The sequence below is a fragment of the Martes martes genome (genome assembly GCF_963455335.1).
Source record: "Martes martes genome assembly, chromosome: 8".
Lineage (NCBI taxonomy): Eukaryota > Metazoa > Chordata > Mammalia > Carnivora > Mustelidae > Martes > Martes martes.
This window is the reverse complement of record NC_137895.1, coordinates 45428697-45452485: the sequence shown is the minus strand read 5'-3', so window position 1 is coordinate 45452485 and position 23789 is coordinate 45428697. Positions and strand designations below refer to the sequence as shown.

Sequence of the window (23789 nt, the reverse complement as noted above, 5' to 3'; positions counted from 1 at the left end):
GTGCAATTCTATCAGTTTATGTTTAAAATTTTTGAAATTCTGTTATTAGGTGCATAAACATTTAGGTTCAATCTAACAAACCTAGATGTTATTGACTACTTTATCATTGTGAAATTATCCTTGTACCTGCTAATATTTCTTTTGCTATGAAATTTACTTTTGTCTGATATTAATAAAACCATTCTAGCTTTCTTTTCATTGTGTTCATGTGATATATGTTTCTACCTTTTTTTTTTTTAAAGCCTGTTTGTCTCTATATTTAAAATACTTTTAGGTAACAGAGAGTTTGGTCTTATTTTCTATTCAGTCTGGCAACCTCTTTTTGGTTGGAGTCTTTAGATGATTTACATTTAATGAAGTTACTGATGTGGTTAGATTTAAATCTGTCATTTTGCTATTTGTTTTCTATTTGTCCCATATTTGTTTCATTTTCTATTTCTGCCTTCTTTGTGGTTAACAAAGTAGTTTTAATTATTTTGTGTTTACTTCCTTTGTTGACTTATTAGCTATATCTCTTAGTGATTGCTTTAGGGCTTATAGTATATATTTTTAACTTACTTTAACTTATCTTAACTTTTACATCTTTAACATTTATCTTTAAGAGTTCTACTACTTGGCATAAAGTATAGGAACTTAGAATAATATGCTTCCATATCTCTGCTCCTGAACTTCCCAGCTCTGTGTCCTCAGCTCCAGGAGACTGCTAGGTATCCGTTGGGTTTTCTCTCTCTTTGCCAGCTAGAAACTCTCAAGACAGTAAGCTCTGGCAGTTGTATGGCTCACCTCATTTGTTTCCTTTGAGCAGTCATTGTCTTTTATTACCTGATTAAAAAAACATTGTTTCATAGGTTTGGCTGGCTTGCTTCCTTTTTTGTTTTTGTTTTAGTTTTCTGGTGAGAGGGTAAATCCAGTCTCTTTCACTCTATCTTGGCTGCATGTATATTATAGGGTTTTTTTTTTTCCTCTTTTTTTGGTGGGATTAATTCCTACTTCTGCTGTGTATGTTTTTTTCTCAGTCTCAGGCTGAGTATTTGACTGTGTTCCAAATTTGTTTCCTTGATTGTTAGGGACTCTGAGATTATCTTTTTCTTCCAGAGGTTTTTTTGTTTTGTTTTTGTTTTGTTTTTAAAGACTCACTTATTTGAGAGGGAAAGCGCAGGAGAGCACACACATGGCCGGTGGGGAGGGGCAGAGGAAGAGGGAGAAGCAGACTCCTTTCTGAGCAGGGAGCCGGACCTGGGGCTCTATTCCAGGACCCTGAGATCATGACCTGGGTGAAGGCAGACTCTTAACTGACTGCTACCCAGGCACCCCTCTTCCAGAGTTTTTATAATAACTATTTCATTCTTGTTATTCTGTACTGGTTTTCTTTTGCTCTGTGTTTTCTGAGAGGTGATGTTGTCAACAAGACATTTAAGAATTTTATCAGGTGCTAAGTATTTAGAGAATGTCAGTAGATACTCGGGTGGTTGAAGATCATCATCACCTCTATAGAGTGGGTTATGCCAGTTTGTAATTTATATTAAAGTATATTTTTTCCCCATTTCATTGGTAGTTTGTGTATCATCTCTGTAATGATAACATTCTTTCCCCTCCTCTGCTTCCTTTTATTTTGCTGGTATGCTTAGTGATAGGTGGTGCTTTTCCCTCAAATCTGCTTAATGTATCCTTCGGTTTAGTTTCTCAGTGTATGTCCTTTCATTGTTGAATTCATGTCATGATTTCCATCTGACAGTATTCCTTCACTGCCTGTGCGATTTGGCTTAAATTGTTTCTAAAACTACACATTTTGCTTTTATTGCCAATGATTTTTAGCATTTTGGTTGTAAAACAAAAAGTATGTACAGAAAAATGGCACGTCTGTAACTTCATACAGCAAACATCCTTGTAACCACCGCTTCAGTCAAGAAATTTAAACACTGCTGTCTTGTCTTTTTTTTTTTTTTAAGATTTTATTTATTTATTTGACAGGCGGAGATCACAAGTAGGCAGAGAGGCAGGCAGAGAGAGAGAGAGGAGGAAGCAGGCTCCCCACTGAGCAGAGAACCTGATGCGGGGCTCGATCCCAGGACTCTGGGATCATGACCTGGGCCGAAAGCAGAGGCTTTAACCCACTGAGCCACCCAGGCGCCCCCCTGTCTTGTCTTTTTTTGCTTGTATTTAAATTCTTCTTTTCTGTCCCCTACTTAGTATTACTGGATACTTCTTTCAGTTCTTTTTCTCTCAGTCTTGCACCTTTTGTCTTTTATGGTATTTGATACTTATTTTTCTTTAGGTAGTTTGTTTATTCTCCTGTTTCATTTTTTTTTTTAATAAAGATTTTTATTTATTTATTTGACAGGCAGAGATCACAAGAAGGCAGAGAGACAGGCAGAGAGAGAGGAGGAAGCAGGCTCTCTGCTGCGCAGAGCCCGATGCAGGGCTCGATCCCAGGACCCTGGGATCATGACCTGAGCTGAAAGCAGAGGCTTTAACCCACTGAGCCACCCAGGCGCCCCTCTCCTGTTTCATTTTAAATTCCTCAGCAAACACAGTATTTGATTTCGAGAATTTGAACCATACAGGATTCATGGTCCTAAAACCAAAACCTCAAACCACCCAAATCCTGATTTTGACAACTATATATCCTGTTGTATACAGTTTTCATACTTCATTTTCCCTGCCAAATAAATTGGAAGATGAAGTAAAAACACCGTTTATATCTTCATTAGAGATGTATTGCCGATATATTTTTGCCATATAATTTGTTCTGTTGTAGAATATCATAAATTAGTAAGTTATTAGGCTTGGAGACTCTGATACAGACTTTTTATAGTATCTCAGATATGTGTGCTAGAGAAATAATTAGGCTGCTATATTTTTACATTCAGTGTCTGTGTCCCTAGGGTAGCAATCATGGGATGTCTTTACTGCCTGTACATTGTGTTCCTATTAGGGATGCTTGGTGTGGGTAACTGAGAGTTTCTCTTTGAAAGGAGTCTTAAACATGCTGTGCATCTCTAGTAGCACAGACTTTTGTCTCAGTCTTTTTCTTCTCCTGGCTTTCCATTTGCCAGTTTCCCGTGCTTGCTTTGGCAGTACATATACCATTTGCCAACTTCCCAACATTAGTTTTCATTGCCTTTTACTTCATTGGAATATGATTTTTTTCTTGTTTTTCTTTCTGACCTGTTTGTTTTCCTATAAAGTGTAGAAATTCTTCATCTTCTTTCAAATCTTAAGCAGTAGAAAGAGAGGCATTGCTGGTGTCCTTTTTTTACTTTCTGTAGCACAGAGGACCTACTCATGTTCACAGCATTGGAATTGCTGACTTCTTCACATTGGAGTATGAGCATATAGTATACTGGAATAATTTTGTTGATGTCTTTATATTATGTGCCTTATGTTGATTAGCTTGTTATTGTACATCCTTTGATCAAATAAAACTTGTCAGAGTGGATCTTTGGATCTCAGCCCTAGACTAGTGTAAGAACCTTGATCAAATCACTCAACTTCCCTTGCATTTTTTTCTCAGTTACAAAGTGGGGCGTGGGGATGGTAACACATACCTAATTGTGTTACAGCATCAAATGTGATAACATACAAATGCTGTGTAAAGTAATGCTTAATAGGAACATTATGTGCTGATAATAGAATTTTAACTTTTTATTTGGCATTAGAGATAACAAAACCTGAGGAAAGAAATTGGAAGCCTGTTTTACTAAATGTATTGTTTCAGATGAAATGCCTGATATCATAATTATCCCTTGTAGCAAAATAATTTTTCATATCAAACAAGCTTGGAGATAGCTTTTCAAATCCTAATTATTACTATTGATGGAGATAGGAAGCAGAATGTCCTATGGCAGAGATACTCCTCAGGAATCAATTCATTTATAGAGTCTAATGAAGAAGAAATACTGTTTTTATATTGTGTAAGATCAGAATTTTAGTTGGCCTTTTGTTTTTGTGTTTTGAGCTATTGAAGGTAGTTGATACTTGTAGCGTTGTATTTTATTAGGCACGTGTACCCAGAAGCTGGAGTGATGAGCAGATATATGCTGTAAAAAAAAAAAAGTAAAATCACTCCTGCAAAAGTAGAGTGAAGTACTAGATTAAAATGAGTGATTCAAACCAAGAAGATATAAAGGGGAGTACTAAGCTTTTTGTGTTTAATATTTAGAAGTACAGATGGGAGAAAACCTAAGATTTTTGTTTGAAGACCATATTATTAAATAGTTAGCTGCTGCATTGGTTTATAAATTAAAGACATTTAAAAATTGTTTTTAGTCCTAAGCAGCATTATTTTCTACATCTGTGTCTAATTTCAGAAACTGCTTTCCTCTAGGGAAGCCACGTGGAATTTTTTTGGTAGGTTCTTGAGGCAGTAACAGTTGAAATTTAATGGATAAAGGCATTGCAAAATCTCCACTCCTTCCTTTGGTATGCATATGGTCTTGAGTAAAGTCACTGAACAGAGCTTTGTGTCACAGTTTATTCTTCTGTAAGATAAAGATGGGGGGTGCCTGGGTGGCTCAGTGGGTTAAAGCCTCTGCCTTCGGCTCAGGTAATGATCCCAGGGTCCTGGGATCGAGTCCCACATCGGGCTCTCTGCTCGGCAGGGAGCCTGCTTCTCCCTCTCTCTCTCTGCCTGCCTCTCTGCCTACTTGTGATCTCTGTCTGTCAAATAAATAAATAAAATCTTTAAAAAAAAAAAAAAGATGGGAATAAGGTCTATTTCTGACACATTCAATTTGGCTCTGAGGATTAAATGAGATGGAAATGCTTTGAAAACAATAAATAGTTAAAACTGTTATTCAGTTGTTTCCTATTTGAAATAAATTATGTACTGATGCAACTAGTTTGGTCCCTTTAAATCTCATAAGACTTCATAAGGTTTAGGAGCTCAGGAAGGTAAGTTTATTAATTTCATTCTATTTCTGGTAGAATTAGTAATTTGTATTGGTTAACATCACACCCTTCAAGTTAGAAAGCTGAACATGACTGCTTTCTAAAGACAGTACCTAAGTCTGGGTTTGGAGTGGTGGATTTTTAGGCATGTAATTTGTGCTAAAGAGATAAGGAACACAGAACCCAGAATGAGTGCAGCTTGGATTTTTTTGTAAGATGCCTGGTACTTAAATGCTTTTAAAATATTTTCTCAGCTGAATTACTTAGGAAACTCAACTTTTTCTTAAATGAAAAAGAGAATAGGCAACACTTGACCAATATATGCATGGGAAAGAAAGTTCTTTAATGTGCTTCAGTTAGGTAAAGTGTTTTATTTGGTTCTTGAGTATTCACTAACTTTATAAAGTTCCAGAGTCTGTTTAGTATTAATAGTATCACAGAATCTTAGGTTGCATTGTTAATGCTGCCAAGCTTTTCTGGGCAAATGAGTCTCCCTCTTTCTGCTATGAGAACTTTGAAGCTCCCCCCTTTTTTTTTTTTTTTAACTTTTTTTTTTTTTTAATTTGAGAGAGTGTGTGTGTGTGTTGGGGGGAAGGGCAGAGGGAGAGAATTTCAAGCAGACTCTCCACTGAGTGGGGAGCATGATCTGGGGCTTGAACCCATGACCCATGAGATCATGATCTGAGCTGAAACCAAGAATGGAGGCTTAACCAACTGAGCCACTCAGGAGACCTGAAAACTATGAAGCTTTTAACTACTGTTTTAGCTGAGACTTAGGTGAAAGTATGCTAACCTGTGCTTTCCAGATATGTCTTTGATCTGTTTCTCTTTCAAGCTTGAGATTTTAACGGATTTCTTTCCCTTAACCTTTCCATATTTCTGTATTGTGGTCCCAGATATAATTATCTAGTTTAACCTCTTGTTTTAGAAATTGATAAAGTGAAGTCTGCAAAGGTTATAGTTTATACTGCTGGAATTTTCTTTTTTACTTATTAAAATTATTTTTTTTCAAAAATTTTAAATGATTTTATTTATTTATTTGAGAGAGAGAGAACATGAGAGGAGTGAGTTCAGCGGGAGAAGCAGACTCCCTGCCGAGCAGGGAGCCTGATGTGGGACTTGATCCCAGGACTCCAGGATCATGACCTGAGCCAAAGGCAGTCACTTAACCAACTGAGCCACCCAGGCGCCCCTAAAATTATTTTTTATTACTAAGCAATGTGTAACTGTATTTTAACTTCGAAATATTCAAGTAGGTTAGAGGCATTAACATAGACAATTATAGTTTTCTTTCAGTCTTTCAGTATCCCATTCTCTTTTACAAGTAATCTCTGTTAACATCTTAAAGTGTGTCCTTCCAGAACTTGTTCTGGGTATTTTACAGTAATTAGAGAAGCTTTAAAAAAAAAATAAAAATGTCATCATACTATATATAACTGGCAGTTTTTTCCCATGTTTGATCATTTGATCTAACATTTCCTTTATTAATTTCCAAATAGTATTCCCCGTAGAATGACTGTCCCAGGATATATTTGATCATTTCACTCTGTGTGGATTTTTAGATTCATAACTTTCCTTTTTTCCTCCCTCCCTCACCCAACCTGATGCTATAAATAATAGTATTGTGAATAGTCTTAAGCATATCTTTATGCACATTTGTGAATAAATCTGTGTACTTTAAAGGTTTTTATCTTTATGCAAACAATATAGAATTGTCTCTCACTGCTTCCCAACTCATACCGTCCCCAGTCTTTGCCTTCTGCTTAATGCTGGTCTGGTGCTTAACAACTATTTCATTGAAGGCTATCTTGGGTTTTTGAAATCAGAACTTCTCTGGTGATCTTGTTTACTAGAAGGACTCTTTTCCTGACATTTAACTTCATATCAAAAGTGATAACATAACATGGGAATAACAGTAAAAGTAATGTACTTTATAACGAAGTAGCAGAGTTCTCTGGTACGAGATTGCCTGGATTTTAACCTCCACTCATTAACAATCCCTCACTATTTGCATCGGTGATCCGAGGCAAGTCATTTAACCTCTCTTTCAGTTTTCTCATTAACACAAATGGGCTCTCCATTCTAATGATAAAGTAGGATGCAGTTATAGAGCCTGTGGTGTAGGGTTTTGGGAATTAAACTATAACCTGTGGAGTTCCTGGTGCATGAGTATTTCATAAATGTTAGTTAAAAACAGGAAGATGCATACCCATTTACATTGATAACTAAGGCATGATGGTGATGGGTTGTGATAGTGCTTGTCTTGCATGTTGGTCTCCATGGTATACTGAATAGTGATATGGTAAACATAAAATGTCCACACTACCCAAAGCAGTCTACAGATTTAATACAATCCCTGTCAAAATACCAACAGCATTTTTCATAGAACTAAAATAAATAATCCTAAAATTTGTATGGAACCACAAAAGACCCTAACTGGCCAAAGCAGTCTTGAAAAAGAACAAAATTGGAGATATCACTGTCCCAGGTTTCAAGATATACTGCAGAGCTGTTGTAATCAAAACAGTATGTTACTGGCACAAAAATAGACACACAGCTGGGTGGAACAGAACAGAAACCCCAGAAATAAACCCATGTCAATTAATCTTCAACAGGGAGGCAAGAGTATGCACTGGGGGAAAGACAGTCTCTTCAACAAGTGGTGTTGGGAAAACTGGACAGCTGTATGTAGAAGAATGAAACTGGAGCATTTTCTTATACCATACACAAAAATAAGCCCCAAATGGATTAAAGACCTAAAGATGAGTCCTGAAACCATATAAATCCTAGAAGAAAGCTTAGGTAATAATTTTTTTGACATCATTTATAACAACATTTTTCTAGATATGTCTCCTCAGGCAAGGAAAACAAAAGCAAAAATAAACTATTGGAGCTGCATCAAGATAAAAAGCTTCTGCACAGCAAAGGAAACAATCAATAAAACTTAAAGGCAGCCTATGGAATGGGAGAAGATATTTACAAATGACATATCTGATAAAGGGTTAGTACCCAACATATATAAAGAGCTTATGCAGCTCAGTACCAAAGCAACCAAATAATCCAATTAAATGGGCAGAAGACAAGAACAGACATTTCTCCTAAGAAGATATACAGATGGCCAAAAGACACGTGAAAAGATCCTCATCATCACTTATCATCAGGGAAATGCAAATCAAAACCATGATGAGATACCACCTCATGCCTGTCAGAATGACTAATCAACACAAGAAACAACTGTTGGCAAGGATGTGGAGAAAAAGAACCCTTGTGCACTGTTGGTGGGAATACAAACTTGTGCAGCCACCGTAGAAAACAGTATGGTGATTTCTCAAAACAATGGAATTACCATAAGATCCAGTAATTCCACTACTGGGTATTTACCGAAAGAATACAGAAACACTAATTCAGAGGGATACATGCATCTCTTTGTTTATAGCAGCATTATTTACAATAGCTAAAATATAGAAGCATCCCAAGCATCCATTCACAGATGAATGGATAAAGAAGATGTGATATATACCCCCCCCACAAGGCAAATATTACTCAGCTATAAAAAGATGAAGTTTTGCCATTTGCAACAACATGCATGGATCTAGAGAGTGTAATGCTAAGTGAAATAAGTCATTCAGGGAAAGACACCATATGATTTCACTTATATGTGGAATTTAACAAAACAAATGAACAAAGAAAAAGACAAAAAAACAAGGACCGTAAATATAGAGAACAAACTGCTGGCTACTGAAGAAGCAGAGGGTGGGGGATGGGTGAAATAGGTGAAGGGGATTAAGAGAGAGTATGTGTTGTAATGAGCACTGAGTATTATATAAGACTGATGAATCACAGACCTGTACCCCTGAAACAAATAAGAAATTCATGTTAATTGAATTAATTAAAAAAGAAAAAGAAGAGTACACTTATCATGATGAGCACTGAGTAATGTATAGAATTGCTGAATCACTATGTTGTATGCCTAAAACTAATATAATTGTATGTTAATTATACTGGAATTAAAGAAAAAAGAACAAGGTTAACATAAACAGAAATTTACACTCTATTCCAAACTTGTATATGTCAAAAGTACTTAGGTCTCAAAGTGATGATTTTATTTCTCTTTCTGTCATGAAAAAAAGTTAATTTTTGAAGTGGGTCCCAGGACTGGAATCTTAATTTATAATATTATGCTAATAGAAGATAAGTCTTAACTTGACATGGTTCAGTTTACTCGGGAGTTAACTTCAGTCTCCCTTATATTCTCATAGGATATTGTTCAGGACCATGTTTTAATTATATCTAACTATAGTCTTTCGCATGATTTTACATATACACGCACTCAGTAAATACTTGTGTGGATGAACTACTTTAATCATTCCTAGAAGTCCTCATCATTACTCTTTAAAACTCCCATATTATTCCCTGAGTTTCTATGCTACAGTGCTACAAAACTTACTGAAATGATCTTAGCATAAAACATGTGCTATTCTAGGAATGGTTAGAAAGCATTGATTCCTTATTGTATTTCTTCTGTTCTTATTTTTGAATATTTTCATGGCCTTTTTCAGTTTGAAACCAGTATCTTGCTTAACATTAAGAATATATTTTAAGTGGAATTCACTTGAGACATGTATTAAATTAGTGTGACATCTTTGTTTATGGAGATGATCAAGATTGTGATTCTCACTAAACCAACAAACTTCCATACAGCAGACTTCCTTCCAATTTATCTTAGTTTGAAGTGCTCTTAAGCCCGAGTGGTATTTTTAAAATAATACATTTGTATATGAAATAATCAGAATGTGGCTTTGTATGAAAACATCTAATTTTTTTTTAACAAATCTCAAAATAGTACTGATAATGGTGGGGTTTTTTTGTTGTTGTTCCAGATTATATATGAACAGGAAGGGGTCTATATTCACTCATCTTGTGGAAAAACCAATGACCAAGACAGCTTGATTTCAGGAATATTACGTGTGTTAGAAAAGGTATGTTTTTAGTAAATGATTTTATTTAATAATTGTTTATGGCAGTGGTTTATCTTTGGGGCATTATCAGTAAGTTTGAATTTCGTGTGTAAGGTAAATTATGTAATTGAACAGTGATGAAAATGAAACATGAAAATGTTAACATGGAAATGATGTTAAAAAATACTTTATTTAAAAAAAATTTTTTTAAGGTTTTATTTTTAAGTAATTTCTACAGTCAATGTGGGGCTTGAACTCACAAGCCTATTATCAAGAGTCCCATACGTCACTGACTGAGCCAGCCAGGCACCCAAGGAAAAAATTACTTCCAATAGGCCCATAAAGTGGCATGGAATATTAAAAACTTATGTTAAAGTTTCAGTATTATAAATTTTTTTGTCATGAAAAATAAGCAGAATTTAAAAATGTACATAACATTTATTGTCAAATAGTGGTTTACTTATGATATTGCATATTTAAAATGCTAATATTTAAGGGTTTAATAATTTCCTTTTGGGTTCAGGGAATTAAAAATAGGTAACAATGTAAGATGCTGCTGAATAGTAAATATAGTCCATAATTTCTTTTTCTAGGATGCTGAAGTAATAGTGGACTGGAGACCATTGGATGATGCTTTAGATTCTTCTAGTATTCTCTATGCTGGAAAGGTACTTAAAGGGAGTGGCTAAAGGAAGTACCACTTTTATTTTTATTTTTTTGTTTTTGTGTTCATTCATCATTCACATATTCATTTATTCATTCCAGTGTAAGGAATGCCACTTTTATTTTTATTTTTATTTTTTTTAAGATTTTATTTATTTATTTGACAGACAGAAATCACAAGTAGGCAGAGTAGCAGGCAGAGAGAAAGGGGGAAGCAGGCTCCTCGCTGAGCAGAGAGCCCGATGCGGGTCTCGATCCCAGGACCCTGAGACCATGACCTGAGCCGAAGGCAGAGACTCAACCCACTGAGCCACCCAGGCGCCCCAGGAATGCCATTTTTAAAATAACTTTTTTGAACTGTAATTCATATGCCATAGTATTTCTCTTTTAAAGTGTGTAAATCACTGGTGTTAATACATATAGAGTTGTGTAACCATTACCAATATCTAATTTTAGGACACTTCCATTACTCTTTAAAAAAGAAACTGTACCTTTTAGTAGTATACCCCTCATTCCCACTTAACTCCAGCCTCTTGTAACCAATAATCTACTTTTTATGTCTGAGAATTTGCCTGTTGTGGACATTTCATCTAAATGGAATCATACAATATGTGATCTTTCATGACTGGCTTCTTTCTCTTAGTCTGTTGTTTTCAGGGTTTATCCATGTTATTAAGTACCTCTCAGTTGGTTCTTTTCCTTTTTCTTTTTCTTTTTCCTTTCTTTCTGTTTCTCTTTCATTCTCCCTCTCTCTTGCTTTTTTGCCCGCCTGCCGAACAGCATTGCAATTATGGAAATACAGTAGTCTCCCCTTATCCGTGGGGGTTACATTCTGAGGACCCCCCCCCCATTGGATACCTGAGACCACAGATAGTACTGAACCCTATACATATTGTCTTTTTTCCTGTGCATACCTGTAATAAAGTTTATAAGTCAGGCAAATAACATAGGCATTGTGACGTGGTGTTAGACTACTAAATGTATGTACATACTGTCAGAAGGTGGATCATCTGCTTTTAGATGGACCTTTGCTGACCACAGGTAACTCTTTGTGGAAGAGAGAAACCATGGATATGTGGTGGGAAGTACTACTATACCACATTTTGTTCATTCATCAGTTGATGGATTTTTGGTGGTTTTTATTTTTAGTTTAATATAAAGAATGCTGACATGAACATTCACATACAAGTTTCTGTGTGGACATATATTTTTCTCTTAAAAACCTAGCAGTGGAATTGTTGGGTTATATGATAGCAGTGAGTTTGCCATTTGTATTGTATATTGACTTACTATGGAAGGTAGAGATTTCTGTTTTATCTCTAATTCACCCTGAAACTCAGGCTCAGTTCTCTGCCTATCTTCTCAAAAATATCTATTTACTTATTTTTAGAAGATTTTATTTATTTGTGAGAAAGGAAGAGAGATAGGACAAGCAGGGGGATTCCCAGGCAGAGGGAGAAGCAGCCTCCCTGCTGAGCAAGGAGTCCCATGCAGGACTCTGATCCCAGGACCCTGAGATCATGACCTGAGCCAAAGGCAGATGCTCAGCTGGCTGAGCCACCCAGATAACCCTCTTCTCAAAAATATTTCAACACGTATATGATCTTTGGATTTCATCTTTTTTTTAAGGATTTATTTATTTATTTGAGAGAGAAAGAAAGAGAGCTATTCACATGGGTGGGGGGAGAGGGTCACAGACCGAGAGGGAGGGAAAGAGAATCCCAAGCAGACTCCCTGCTGAGTATAGAGCCTGACTGGCCCAGAGATCCATGACCTGAACCGAAATCAAGAAATCAAGAGCTGGATGCTCAGCCAGCCAAGCCACCCAGGTGCCTCCAGTTTTCACCTTCTAGAGACATTTCTTCCAGAGCCGCCTTATAAGCTTGCTCTGAACTGGCTGCCCTTTTGGTTTGCTGTGTAGCAGTTGTCTTGAAGATTCTTTTTGCCTCTTCCTCATATTTTTATCCCCATTTCTTATATCCTGTGCTGTGTTTTGTTTTGTTTTGTTTTTTTTTTTTAAAGATTTTATTTATTTATTAGTCAGAGAGAGAGAGCAAGCGAGCACAGGCAGACAGAGTGGCAGGCAGAGGCAGAGGGCGAAGCAGGCTCCCTGCCGAGCAAGGAGCCCAATGCGGGACTTGATCCCAGGACGCTGGGATCATGACCTGAGCCGAAGGTAGCCGCTTAACCAGCTGAGCCATCCAGGCGTCCCCCTGTGCTGTTTTTTATTTTGGTTTACTCCTTTGTTTTCATGCAGCTCTGGTGCTTCTGAGAAAAAGGGTGTATGGGAGCAAAGAAATTACTTTCTTTAGACTTTTCTATCCTAATTCTGACTTGATAGCTTGGCTCACATAGAATTACAGTTGAAAAGAAATTTTCTCACGTATTTTTTAACATTATTGCTCTACATTTGTCTAGTTTCCTTTATTAAGTCTAATACATTCTAACTCCTGATCCATTGTATGTTTTTTTTCACTTTAGAAGCTTTCATGATTGTCTCTTTGTTTCTTGTATTCTAGATGTCCTCATAGTAGCCTTTATGGTCCTTTTTATCCATTGTTCTGGGCACTTGATGGGCTCTTTTAATATGGGAACTTGTGTTTTTTAGTTAGTAAGAAATGTTGAATTATTTCTGTGATGATTTTTTTCTTTTGCTCCATTTTCTATTTTCTTTCTTTTTTGCGCTCTTTAGACCTGGATTGGTCCTCTACTTTTTTAATCCTTTCTTTCCTGTTTTTAATTCTGTGTGTGTGTATGTGTGTGTATTTTTTCTAGGAAGTTCCTTCCATTTTTTTCTAATCATTCCTCATTTTCTTTTTTTTTTCTAACTTTTTTTTTCTATTAACATATAATGTATTTTTAGCACCAGGGGTACAGGTCTGTGAATCGTCAGGCTTACACACTTCACAGCACTCACCATAGCACATACCCTCCCAAATGTCCATAACCCAAACATCCTCTTCCTACCCCCTTCCCCCTGGCAACCCTCCAGTTTGTTTTGTGAGATTGAGAGTCTCTCATGGGGCGGGGAGGAATGTCTCTTATGGTTTGTTTCTCTCCCGATCCCATCTTGTTTCATTTTTTCCTTCCCTACCCCCCAACTCCCCACTTTGCCTCTCAAATTCCTCATATCAGGGAGAGCATATGACAGTTGTCTTTCTCTGATTGACTTATTTCGCTCAGCATAATACCCTCTAGTTCCATCCACATTGTTGGAAATGGCAAGATTTCATTTCTTTTGATTGCTGCATAGTATTCCATTTTACAAATACACACACACACACACACACACACACACATATACACATATATCTATACCCCATCTTTTTTATCCATTCATCTATTGATGGACATCTAGGTTCTTTTCATAGTTTGGCTATTGTGGACATTGCTGCTATAAACATTCGGGTGCATGTGCCCCTTTGGATCACAATGTTTGTATCTTTAGGGTAAATACCCAGTAGTGCGATTGTGGGGTCGCTCTGTTTTCAGGGTAGCTCTGTTTTCAGCTTTTGAGGAACCTCCATGCTGTGTTCCAGAATGGCTGCACCAGCTTGCATTCCCACCAACAGTGTAGGAGGATTCCCCTTTGTCCACATCCTCGCCAACATCTGTCGTTTCCTGACTTGTTAATTTTAGCCATTCTCACTGGTGTGAGGTGGTACAATTTTTTTTTTTTAAGATGTTATTTGTTTGTCAGAGAGAATATAAGCAGGGGGAGTAGCAGGTAGAGGGAGAAGCAGTCTCCCTGCTGAGCAAGGAGCCTGAAATAGGACTCAATCCCAGAAGCCTAGAATCAGGACCTGAGCCAAAGGCAGATGATTAACCAACTGAGCCACCCAAACATCCCAAGTTTCTTCAGTTTGGTTTTTTTTTTTTTTTAAGATTTTATTTATTTATCTGTGAGAGAGAGAGAGAGCACAGGCAGGGGGAGTGGCAGGCAGAGGGAGAAGTAGACTCCCGGCTGAACAGGGAGCCCGATGTGGGACTTGATCCCAGGATTCTGGGATCATGACCTGAGCTGAAGGCTCACTTAAGTTAACTTAACTCACTTAACTTAACACTTAACTGACTGAGCCACCCAGGTGTCCCTTAAGTTTCTTTAATTTTATTTTTCAGTTCTTCTGTTGCCTTTTTCATTTTTGCTATATTTTTAATTTCTAAGACATCTTATTGTAAGTGTCCCTTTTCCAGTCCTTTTTAAAAATAGCATCCTGATCTTTATGGATATATCTTTCCTTATTTCTAAAGAGTTTAAAGGTAGTTTTAAGATGTTTTTATCTCTATATAATCTATTTCTTCTAATTGACATTTTTCTCCTTGTTTCATTTGGACTTTTTTTTGTGTAGACTCTTGCCTTTGATGTTTGGTGATCTTTGTGGTGTGGTGCTTATTATTTAACAGCAGACACAAAAAAAGTGATCGACTATCCTCTGTAGGTATAGGTAGGTATGGGTAGGCTTGGTAATCCCTTGGGGGAATCCCTAATGTTAAAATTAGATCCTTTCTCTTGGGCTAGTCATTTGCCTGAGATTCCTGCAGATTCCTTCCTGGAGAGTGTATGCCTGGATGCCAATGTTCTGGGAACTGAGTGGAGAAAGAGAGCTGGAATCTCACTTATTCATTATATAGATGGACTTTTAATTAATTCTTGTTTTCAGTGTGTTATCCCTTTGCTCAGTGTGCATGGTTTCTCCTAATCCAGAGATAATCTGTTTTATTTTCTTTAACGAGTAACCCTTCAGCCTTTTGGACTTTTGTTAGTACTCTTTTTAGCTTGACCTCTATCCTAATTTCCAGAAGTACTTGATCGACCAGTTCCAAGCCTTTGTGCTGATGGGGCTCTGTAGATGCTTCTTAAGTCTCCCCATTGATTTCATTCATTCAGTTTTCCTCTCTGTTTTTTCAGTCTACTTCTTCATTTTCTTGTGCCTTTATAATATCTTTCTGTTCCTACAGATTTTCCTTTTTGAGAAATTACAGTAATAATACATGAGTACATTCTTGTAAAAATATTCAAGTAATACAAACAATAGAAATTGAAGTCCTGCTTTACTAGAATCCTGTTCTTTATCTGTTCCTGTTTAGCGTATCTTGCCAGACTTTTATCTGTACACATTTCATTATTGGTCCGTTGAGACCAATTTTTTTTTTCTGTGTCTTTACAGTGTCTTTCATATTTTTATTTTTTACTTGAATGGGACAAAAAGTTGAAATTCATCTTAACTTGCTTTTCTGTTTGTTTTTATTTTTCTTTTAAAGATTTTATTTATTTGAGAGACAAAGAGAGAGAACAAGCAGGGGAAGGGGTGGAGGCAGAAGGAGAAGCAGACTCCCTGGCAAGGAGAGAGCCTGTTGGCAGGGCTTGAGGGCTTCCATCTGAGTGGAAGGCAGAGACTTAACCAACTGAGCCATGCAGGCCTCCTAAGTTTCTTTAGGTTTTTGTTTTGTTTTGTTTTGTTTTGTTTTTTTAAGACTTTATTTATTTGTGAGAGAGTGTGCATGTGCAGGGGGAGGGGAAGAGGAGGAAGGAGAGGGACTAGGAGAGAGAGAATCTTGAGCAGATTCCACACCAAGTGTGAGCCCAATGTGGGGCTCGATCTCAGATCCTGAGATCCTGACCTGAGCTGAAACCAAGAGTCAGACACAACCAGCCAAGCCACCCAGGTGGCCCTTAACTTCTTTTTCTTCTTTTTTTGAAGATTTTATTTATTTATTTGCCAGAGAGAGAAACAGCAAAAGAGGGAACACAAGCAGGGGGGAGTGGGAGAGGGAGAAGCAGGTTCCCCGCTGAGCAGGGAGCCCAGTGTGGGGCTCCATCCCAGGACCTTGGCATCATGACCTGAGCCGAAGGCAGACGCTTAACCCGCTGAGCCACGCAGGCACTCCTTATTTTTCTTTGAATGTTTCTGAAGTTAGAGTCTTCTATATGTTTGTTCCTTCATATTTCTTCTTGACTTGCTTGTGCCTACCATTTGTTTGTTTTTCTGTTTTGATATTTGCCTATTTCTAAATAATTTGGTAGGTGTTGTTTTTGTAGTCTGGATGTTTTTCTTTCGTCTGCCATACATTTTGAAAACATTTTCACCTAGTCTTGTTTATTTTTAACTTACCTGTGCTACCTTTTATTGTATAGGAATTAAACATTTTTATTTAAATTATTAATATTGAATTTTAGACTTTCGGTTTTATTCTCTTTTAAAATGTTACGTTCTGTAGAACTATACATGTGGATATGTTATTTGTAGCTCTTAGCAAATTTTGACTGAGAAATATGCAACCAGTGGTGGCTTGAATAAAATTGCTACCTTGGTTATTTTTCTCAAATAACTACAGATCTACAGGTTTGGAGTGATTCTCCTGTTTTTTCTCTTGCAGTCATAACATGGCTGCCATATTTTTAGGCATCATAGCTACATTCAAAGTAAGGGAAAGTGGAAAAGGGATGAAGCTTTTTTATTAGGAAAGCAAAAGCATTTCCAAAAGCCCTGCAGTTGACCTCTGCTTTTATTTCATTGGCAACATTAACTGCAAGGGAATATGGGCAAGCTTTTCTTTCTTGGCGGGGGTGGGGGGGGGGATGACCACACGGTATGGGGTGGGGGAGGGGGGTGGAGAAGTGGGGGGGATGGAGTGGGTGGCAGGTGAAGATAGAAAAGGATAGGAAATAGTGGTTGGTCCTCCCACTAGTGATGTCTGTCATAATCTCCAAACTTTATGGAGAAGTTGAGAATATGTTGTTAAATGAAATTAAATTCTAGTTTTAGTCCCTAAATATTTTATATGTTATATTTTTTTTTAGGACTCCAGTTCAGTTGTAGAGTGGACGCAGGCCCCAAAGGAAAGAGGTCATCGGGGATCGGAACATCTGAACAGTTACGAAGCAGAGTGGGACATGGTCAATACAGTTCCATCTAAAAAGAAACCACATACCACTGGAGGTATGAAGTAAATCTTTTGAAATCTTAAACTGATCTGCTACAATATAATAAAAATAAAAGTGCAGAGAAAATTCTTTAATGTTTCTCTATCACAAGGATGATTTGGTGCTTTAATACATTGAACTCCTATTTTAGTTATATTCCCTCTTCATCACTTTTTGTTGATTGTAACTTTGTTAAAAAAAAAAAAAAAGTCCTTAAAAATACATATTCTGTTTTGTAGTTATTCATGGCAGAAAATAGAAACACTTTAAAAAATTGCTTTAGATTCTCTCATGCACGTTTTTCTAGCCTTAAAAAAAAATCATGTTATTTCATCCTAAAGCACCAGGGGGAGATGGAGTATACCACTAAATCATACTGTTCTAATTTCAGTGCTTACTGAAATCTTCACAGCTCATTACAGTCTCCCATTTATGTATGTCCAGTGACTGTTCTTCTTTATGTATTACATGTGTATATTTAAATCTGTGTTGCTTTGTGGTGATAATCTACATGTAAATAACAAAAAAGAGCCAAGCTAACAGCCTGGTAGAACATATATACTACACCAAATATGATTTAGGTAGCCCATTTAATGATGTAGTCACATCTATTTGTGATTCCTTTAAAAATAGTAAATACTCATACAGAGTTAAAATGTTTTTTTTCCTTATTGATTAATTTGTGTTTTATAACTAAAAGGACATTTAATCCCTTGCTGATTTTAGTCTGAGTTTATGATTTATCCACATTTCCCAATTCAGAAAACCTGGCCAAAATTGGCTAGAATATGTAATACTACATTTATACATCATTGTTACCCAGTGAATCTGATTTTCATGTATGGCCTGGGGAATTACTCTCATATATAATAGTTAAACTTTGTACTGTATCATTTCTTGGAAACAGTGGCAATTAAGAAGTTAATAGTAACTCATAAGCTTTTGGTGAATTAAAATCAGGTCTTGCCGGTGTGTTGTTTTTGGTTTTTGTTTTTTTTCGTTTTTGGCATTCTTTTTCTATTGAAAGGGAAGGTTCTTACCAGAACAATACAAAGTGTTAAGATAAGACCACAGGGTTTTAGTATATTTAGCATGTGAAGTGATTTTTAACTGCTCTAGATTAGATCTTCAGGATTAAGTTATGTGAATTGTTCTTTTTTTCTTTGTTGTTGCCTAATATTGTTGATTTCTTGAAAATGAAAATGTCAGGCAATAGGAAAGAGCCAGGGAGTGAGTTTTCAGAATTCCATGAAAGAAGCATTACGTGAATGAGAAGAGCATAATCTGACAATAAACATCTTTTTAGATTAGCAGTTTTCAGCTTTGGCTGCACATTGAAATAACCTGGGGAGGTTAATATTTTTAAAAAAGTACTAATGCCTGTGTTTCATCCCAGGGAATTAAATCAGACTCTAGGGATGGAAACTGGGCATTTGTATTTTTTAAATGCTGTCCTGTTGGTTTTAATGTGCAGAACTGAGAACCTGTGTGTAACTGTGTAGTTTAGCAAAAAACCACAGATGTAAATACTTCTTATATGGCTTGGCCATGCACTGTGACTTATAAAGAGCCTTTGTCAATTATTATAAAAGTTAAGGAGACATTTTCTTTTTTTTTCCTTGGTATTTAAAAAAATTTGAGTGTATACAGTAGTAGAAAATGGTATTGAACATAATATGGCCCAGTATGCATAGACGTGCACATATTTGGCAGGAGTTACGAAGTATAGTACATTCTATCCCATGCCATCCCTTCTTCTCCCAGACTATCTCATCCAATTATATTGCATCAAAAATTCTTCCTAAAGGGAGATACTTTCTGAGCTTGATGTGTCAGAGTTCAAATTTATGCCATTATGAAACATTTTTATATGTTTAAAAAGCATTTTTTCTAATTTTATTCATCATTGTATAGTTTCATATTTTATACTTTTTACTTTTTTGTGTGACAAAGGAAATTGGGACAAAACTTAAAAAATTGACTATTAAAGACTTACCTTTCTTTATATTTTTTAAGAGTTTCTATTACAAAGTCTTTGTTTTCATATACCAGATTAAATGTTTTAAAAATGTTTCTTCCCAGAACAATAGACTCCCATCATATTCTGTACACCCATCCAAATAAAATGTCATGTCCTTGGTGTTAATTCTATTCAAGACATATAGGGACTTACTGAACTGTTTAGTTTTACTCTTCTTCTGTTATGTTTAGTTGTCCCATGTCATTGTGTTGGGGATACTTCTTACTTGTATTTGGTAACATCATTCATCAAAATAATTCGTTTTTTTTTTAAGATTTTTATTAATTTGAGAGAGAGAGTGTGTGTGCAGGCACTTGGGAGGGAGAAGCAGACTCCCTGCTGAGCAGGGAGCCTGATGTGGGACTTGATCCCAAGACCCCAGGATCGGAAGCATGACCAAAGGCAGATGCTTAACCAACTGAACCACCCAGGTGCCACAGAACTGATTAGTTTTATTTACCTTTAAGAGAGAAAAGGAAATTTTGAGTTAACTCGAATTTGTTAGTTTTCTTTCTGTAACCCTATTTCCGGTTAGCTATTGGTGGTAGACTAAATTGCAGGTTTCTTTTATGTTGACTTGGTACTAGATTATTCATTTATTCAGTGCATCTTTGAGTACCTGCTATGTGCTAGTTACTCTTCTAGGCATTGAGAATATAATTATGAGCAAAATAAAGTTCTTATTCTCATGAAGCTTATTATGTTCAAGTAAAGGGGCTTCCAGAATTGACCTGTAATGTTCCTTTCATTGTTTATCAGAGCTTCAAGTGAGGAAATGTATAAGGCATTTTCTATTTCATATGTGATGTGTTTCTTCCATTAACATGGGAAAAATCTGTGTAAAAGTTTTACTTTTGAGTATGCACAAACTCCTGATAATTCATATAGCTTGCATGTATTTATATTTTTCGTATGATTTTCTTGCACTAATTTATAGTCTTTCTATGTAATTTAAGAACTTAATTTTAAAAATTGTCTATATCTAGTTTTTCATTGCTTTAAAAGTATTTTTAGTCTTTGTAAATAATCTAGTAGTCCTAAATACATTCACATGTAAATGATTCAGGAAGACATTGGAATTCTAGAATTGTTTTCACTTTGATATTAGCTTGTAGTGGTGTTATGAGCTCTGTTATATAAATTCCAGTGAAATATGATGTAGTCAAGTGGGCACATGGTGCTTAATCTAGTATCAGACTTAGGTGTGAGTGCATCATCTGAACTGGTGTGGAACCTAGGCAGGTCACTATAGAGATAAATGACTTTATAATCTTTCTGGACTTCTTTTAAATGATACTTAAGTGTCCATGAAATAGTGATGATGCCTGTATTTTTTGTAGGTAGAGTTTCTGTAAGCTATAGATTTCTTTGTGTCATATTAGGAGATCTGTTTGTTGGAGCTGATGGAGCTATGGTGTTCCCAACTATATAGGAAGATGACATATATGCAGGTCAACACTGATCTACCCTTTTATTAAGTTCTGTAAGCACATATCTTCTATGCAGTTTATGTTTGTGGAGCTGATAGTGTAGAGTTGAGTTAAGATCTTGAATAACAGGATAGTGTAACTGTTCTTAGGAAATAACATTAGGGAAATGGATTTTTAAAATTTTGGAGATAACGATATGCTTATGTCCAAGTTAAAATAGGTCAAAATGGCATTTTTGGATAGAAATTATAAGTAGTAGTGGGAAAGTAACATTTTCCCCCTACTTCTTTAAAGTTTTATTTATATATATTTTAAGCTGCTTGTTATCAGGTATGCTATTGTTCACAAACCTAAGATTTTTTTAAGCTTCTATAACTAGCCCTCAAACTCAGAAAATAATTTATGTTACTATAGTTTGGATTGAACTGAGATCTTACTTTAGTAGATTGAATTTGTGGAAGATTGAATATATTCATTCTTTTTTCTGAAAAATACGGAATGCTTCACAAATTCACGTGTCATCCTTGCATAGGAGCCATGCTAATCTTCTCTGTATCGTTCCAATTTTATATATGTGCTGCTGAAGCAAGCACTGTATTCATTCTCTTTGAAGCACTCACAACTTAGTTATATTTTCATCCTCAACTCCCCACTGCTCTTTGGGTTTTTGCAAATAAAATGTCTGTTGGTATATTTACTCCAGTGTTATTATTATTTTTTTAAAGATTTTATTTATTCATTTGACAGACAGAGATGAAAAGTAGGCAGAGAGGCAGGCAGAGAGAGAGGAGGAAGCAGACTCCCTGCTGAGCAGAGAGCCTGATGTGAGGCTCAATCCCAGGACCCTGGGACCATGACCTGAGCTGAAGGCAGAGGCTTTAACCCACTGAGCCACCCAGGCACCCTGCAGTGTTTTTTTTTTATACCAGTGTATTTACCTTCACTCAGTGTAGTCTAGTAAAAATAATTGTAAAAGGAAGTGAGGAAGTAAAGGGTTTTTGTTTTATTTTAAATGACTCTTCAAGAGCATCATGCCGTTTGTATTTGGCGGGGGATGGGGGGAGTGGGCAGTGGAAAAGAGTGACATTTATTGAGTATTTGCTATATAATTGGCACTATACTAATTAGTGAAAAGTATGATTTCTTTTAATTCTTAGAATAACATTGGGAGGTAAGTATAATTATCTCCAATTTTACAGATGAAGAAACCAAGGCTCAATGATTTTCACTGATTTGCCCCAGATCATTCAGTTAGTAAGATGGTGGTGCTGTAATTTGAATCCAGCCTGCATACTTCCAAAGCCATAGTCATTTTTGGACAAGCTTTTACTTGAAATAGGGATAACATTTTTTTCCACTTTGTATTGCAGTAAGATGATTATTTTCAGAACTATTCTTTTAAGAAAATGTATGTTGCTATTTCTAATACAGGTAGAAGCCATAGTAATGTGAATTCTATAGTCATTCTCTAGGTTCAACAAGTATCTGTTAGGCAGTCATGAAGAGCGCTGTTAGTACATTTTGAAAGGGTGAACAAAAATATTTTGCCCCACTTTCTTGTTTTTAAGATGCTCCAAGTCATAGAAATGGGAAAAGCAAATGGTCATTCCTGTTCAGTTTGACAGACCTGAAATCAATCAAGCAAAACAAAGAGGGTATGGGCTGGTCGTATTTGGTATTCTGTCTAAAGGATGACGTCGTTCTCCCTGCGCTGCACTTTCATCAAGGAGGTAGCAAACTACTGATTGACTCTCTTGAAAAATATGTGGTATTGTGTGAGTAAGTATCAAATTATTTTCTACTTACTGAAACTGGATTGTTGTATTGGTCCCAAGACAAACAATTTTAACTTGTCAGTGGGCATCAGTGACCTCTGTGCGGACGAGGGCAAAAGCAGCATTGTTCTTTCTTGGATATTGACTGCTTTGGATGAGTGATTGAATAAAATTTTGCCATTTTAGTACTTTGGATCTGCAACTTACCACCTTATTACTGTTCTAAAGAAAAGAGTGGTCTCATATTTTTTATACACATTTAAGTGAATGATGATGCATCAGTAACTTATGGATTATATATTTAGGCAATTAACCTTTTATTACATATTGTCTGTTAAAGATAGAATTTTATTTGTAATGTTGTGTATTTAAGTACAGCAAGTCTAAGGCCTTTATAAAATTTTTATAGGTGTGGAAGATGGGGCTTTCTCACTTTCCAAAAATCTGGAATATATTTATATATATTTTATATATATTTTGTGTGTGTGTGTGTATATATATATTTATTTATTCATTCACCTGTGTGCATTTGTACACTCATATTCTTTCTTGCTTTCACTTCCTACAAATATATTTTGAATATCAAAGTTCTAAGCACTGTGCTAGTTGCTTGATAGTTAGTAGTGAACATAACAGGCTATTCCTGGATGTCTGAGAGTTTATGGTTTTGTGAAGGATGCCAACCAGTAAATGGCAATAAAACTCAAGATGAAGTACAACGTGCTTTGGGAGATCCTAGGAACTGAAGAAGGTCCCTCATTCAGACTAGGGTTTGGGTGGGATTCAGGGAAGACTTTCTGGAGGAAGTAGTACTGTGTTAGACCTGACAAATGAGTAAATGTTAGCACGAAAGAGAAGGAAATTAATTTAGAGGAAGAGATGTTTTAGATAGAGGGAAGAATATAAAACATGATGTAATCACAGAACAGAGTAGTTGAATAACACAGGTCTGCATGCTGGGGGACAGAGGGTACTAAATTTAAAGATGAAGCTAGAGAGCTGAGTAAATGTCAGAGCGTGAGGATCTTGTAAATCATTTTAGCTGTTTGTTCCAGTCATCTAGATGAGATTATAGTGGCATGAATTAGGAGAGTGACAGGAAAGATAAAAGTATTGGAGAAAAATATT

The 23789-nt window shown here is 36.2% G+C and overlaps 1 protein-coding gene across 2 annotated transcripts in view; it reads left to right on the top strand.

The window, feature by feature from the left end:
- TBC1D15 (TBC1 domain family member 15) overlaps positions 1-23789 on the top strand; it is a 74038-nt gene that overhangs the window by 13791 nt on the left and 36458 nt on the right. The window contains exons 2-5 of one of the 2 annotated variants that reach the window (XM_080809930.1): positions 9771-9869; positions 10442-10516; positions 17314-17452; positions 22455-22665. In XM_080809930.1, the coding sequence (XP_080666056.1) occupies positions 9771-9869; positions 10442-10516; positions 17314-17452; positions 22455-22665 (524 nt within the window). The remainder of the gene's footprint in view (positions 1-9770; positions 9870-10441; positions 10517-17313; positions 17453-22454; positions 22666-23789) is intronic. The other variant, XM_080809929.1, reaches the window with a different exon arrangement.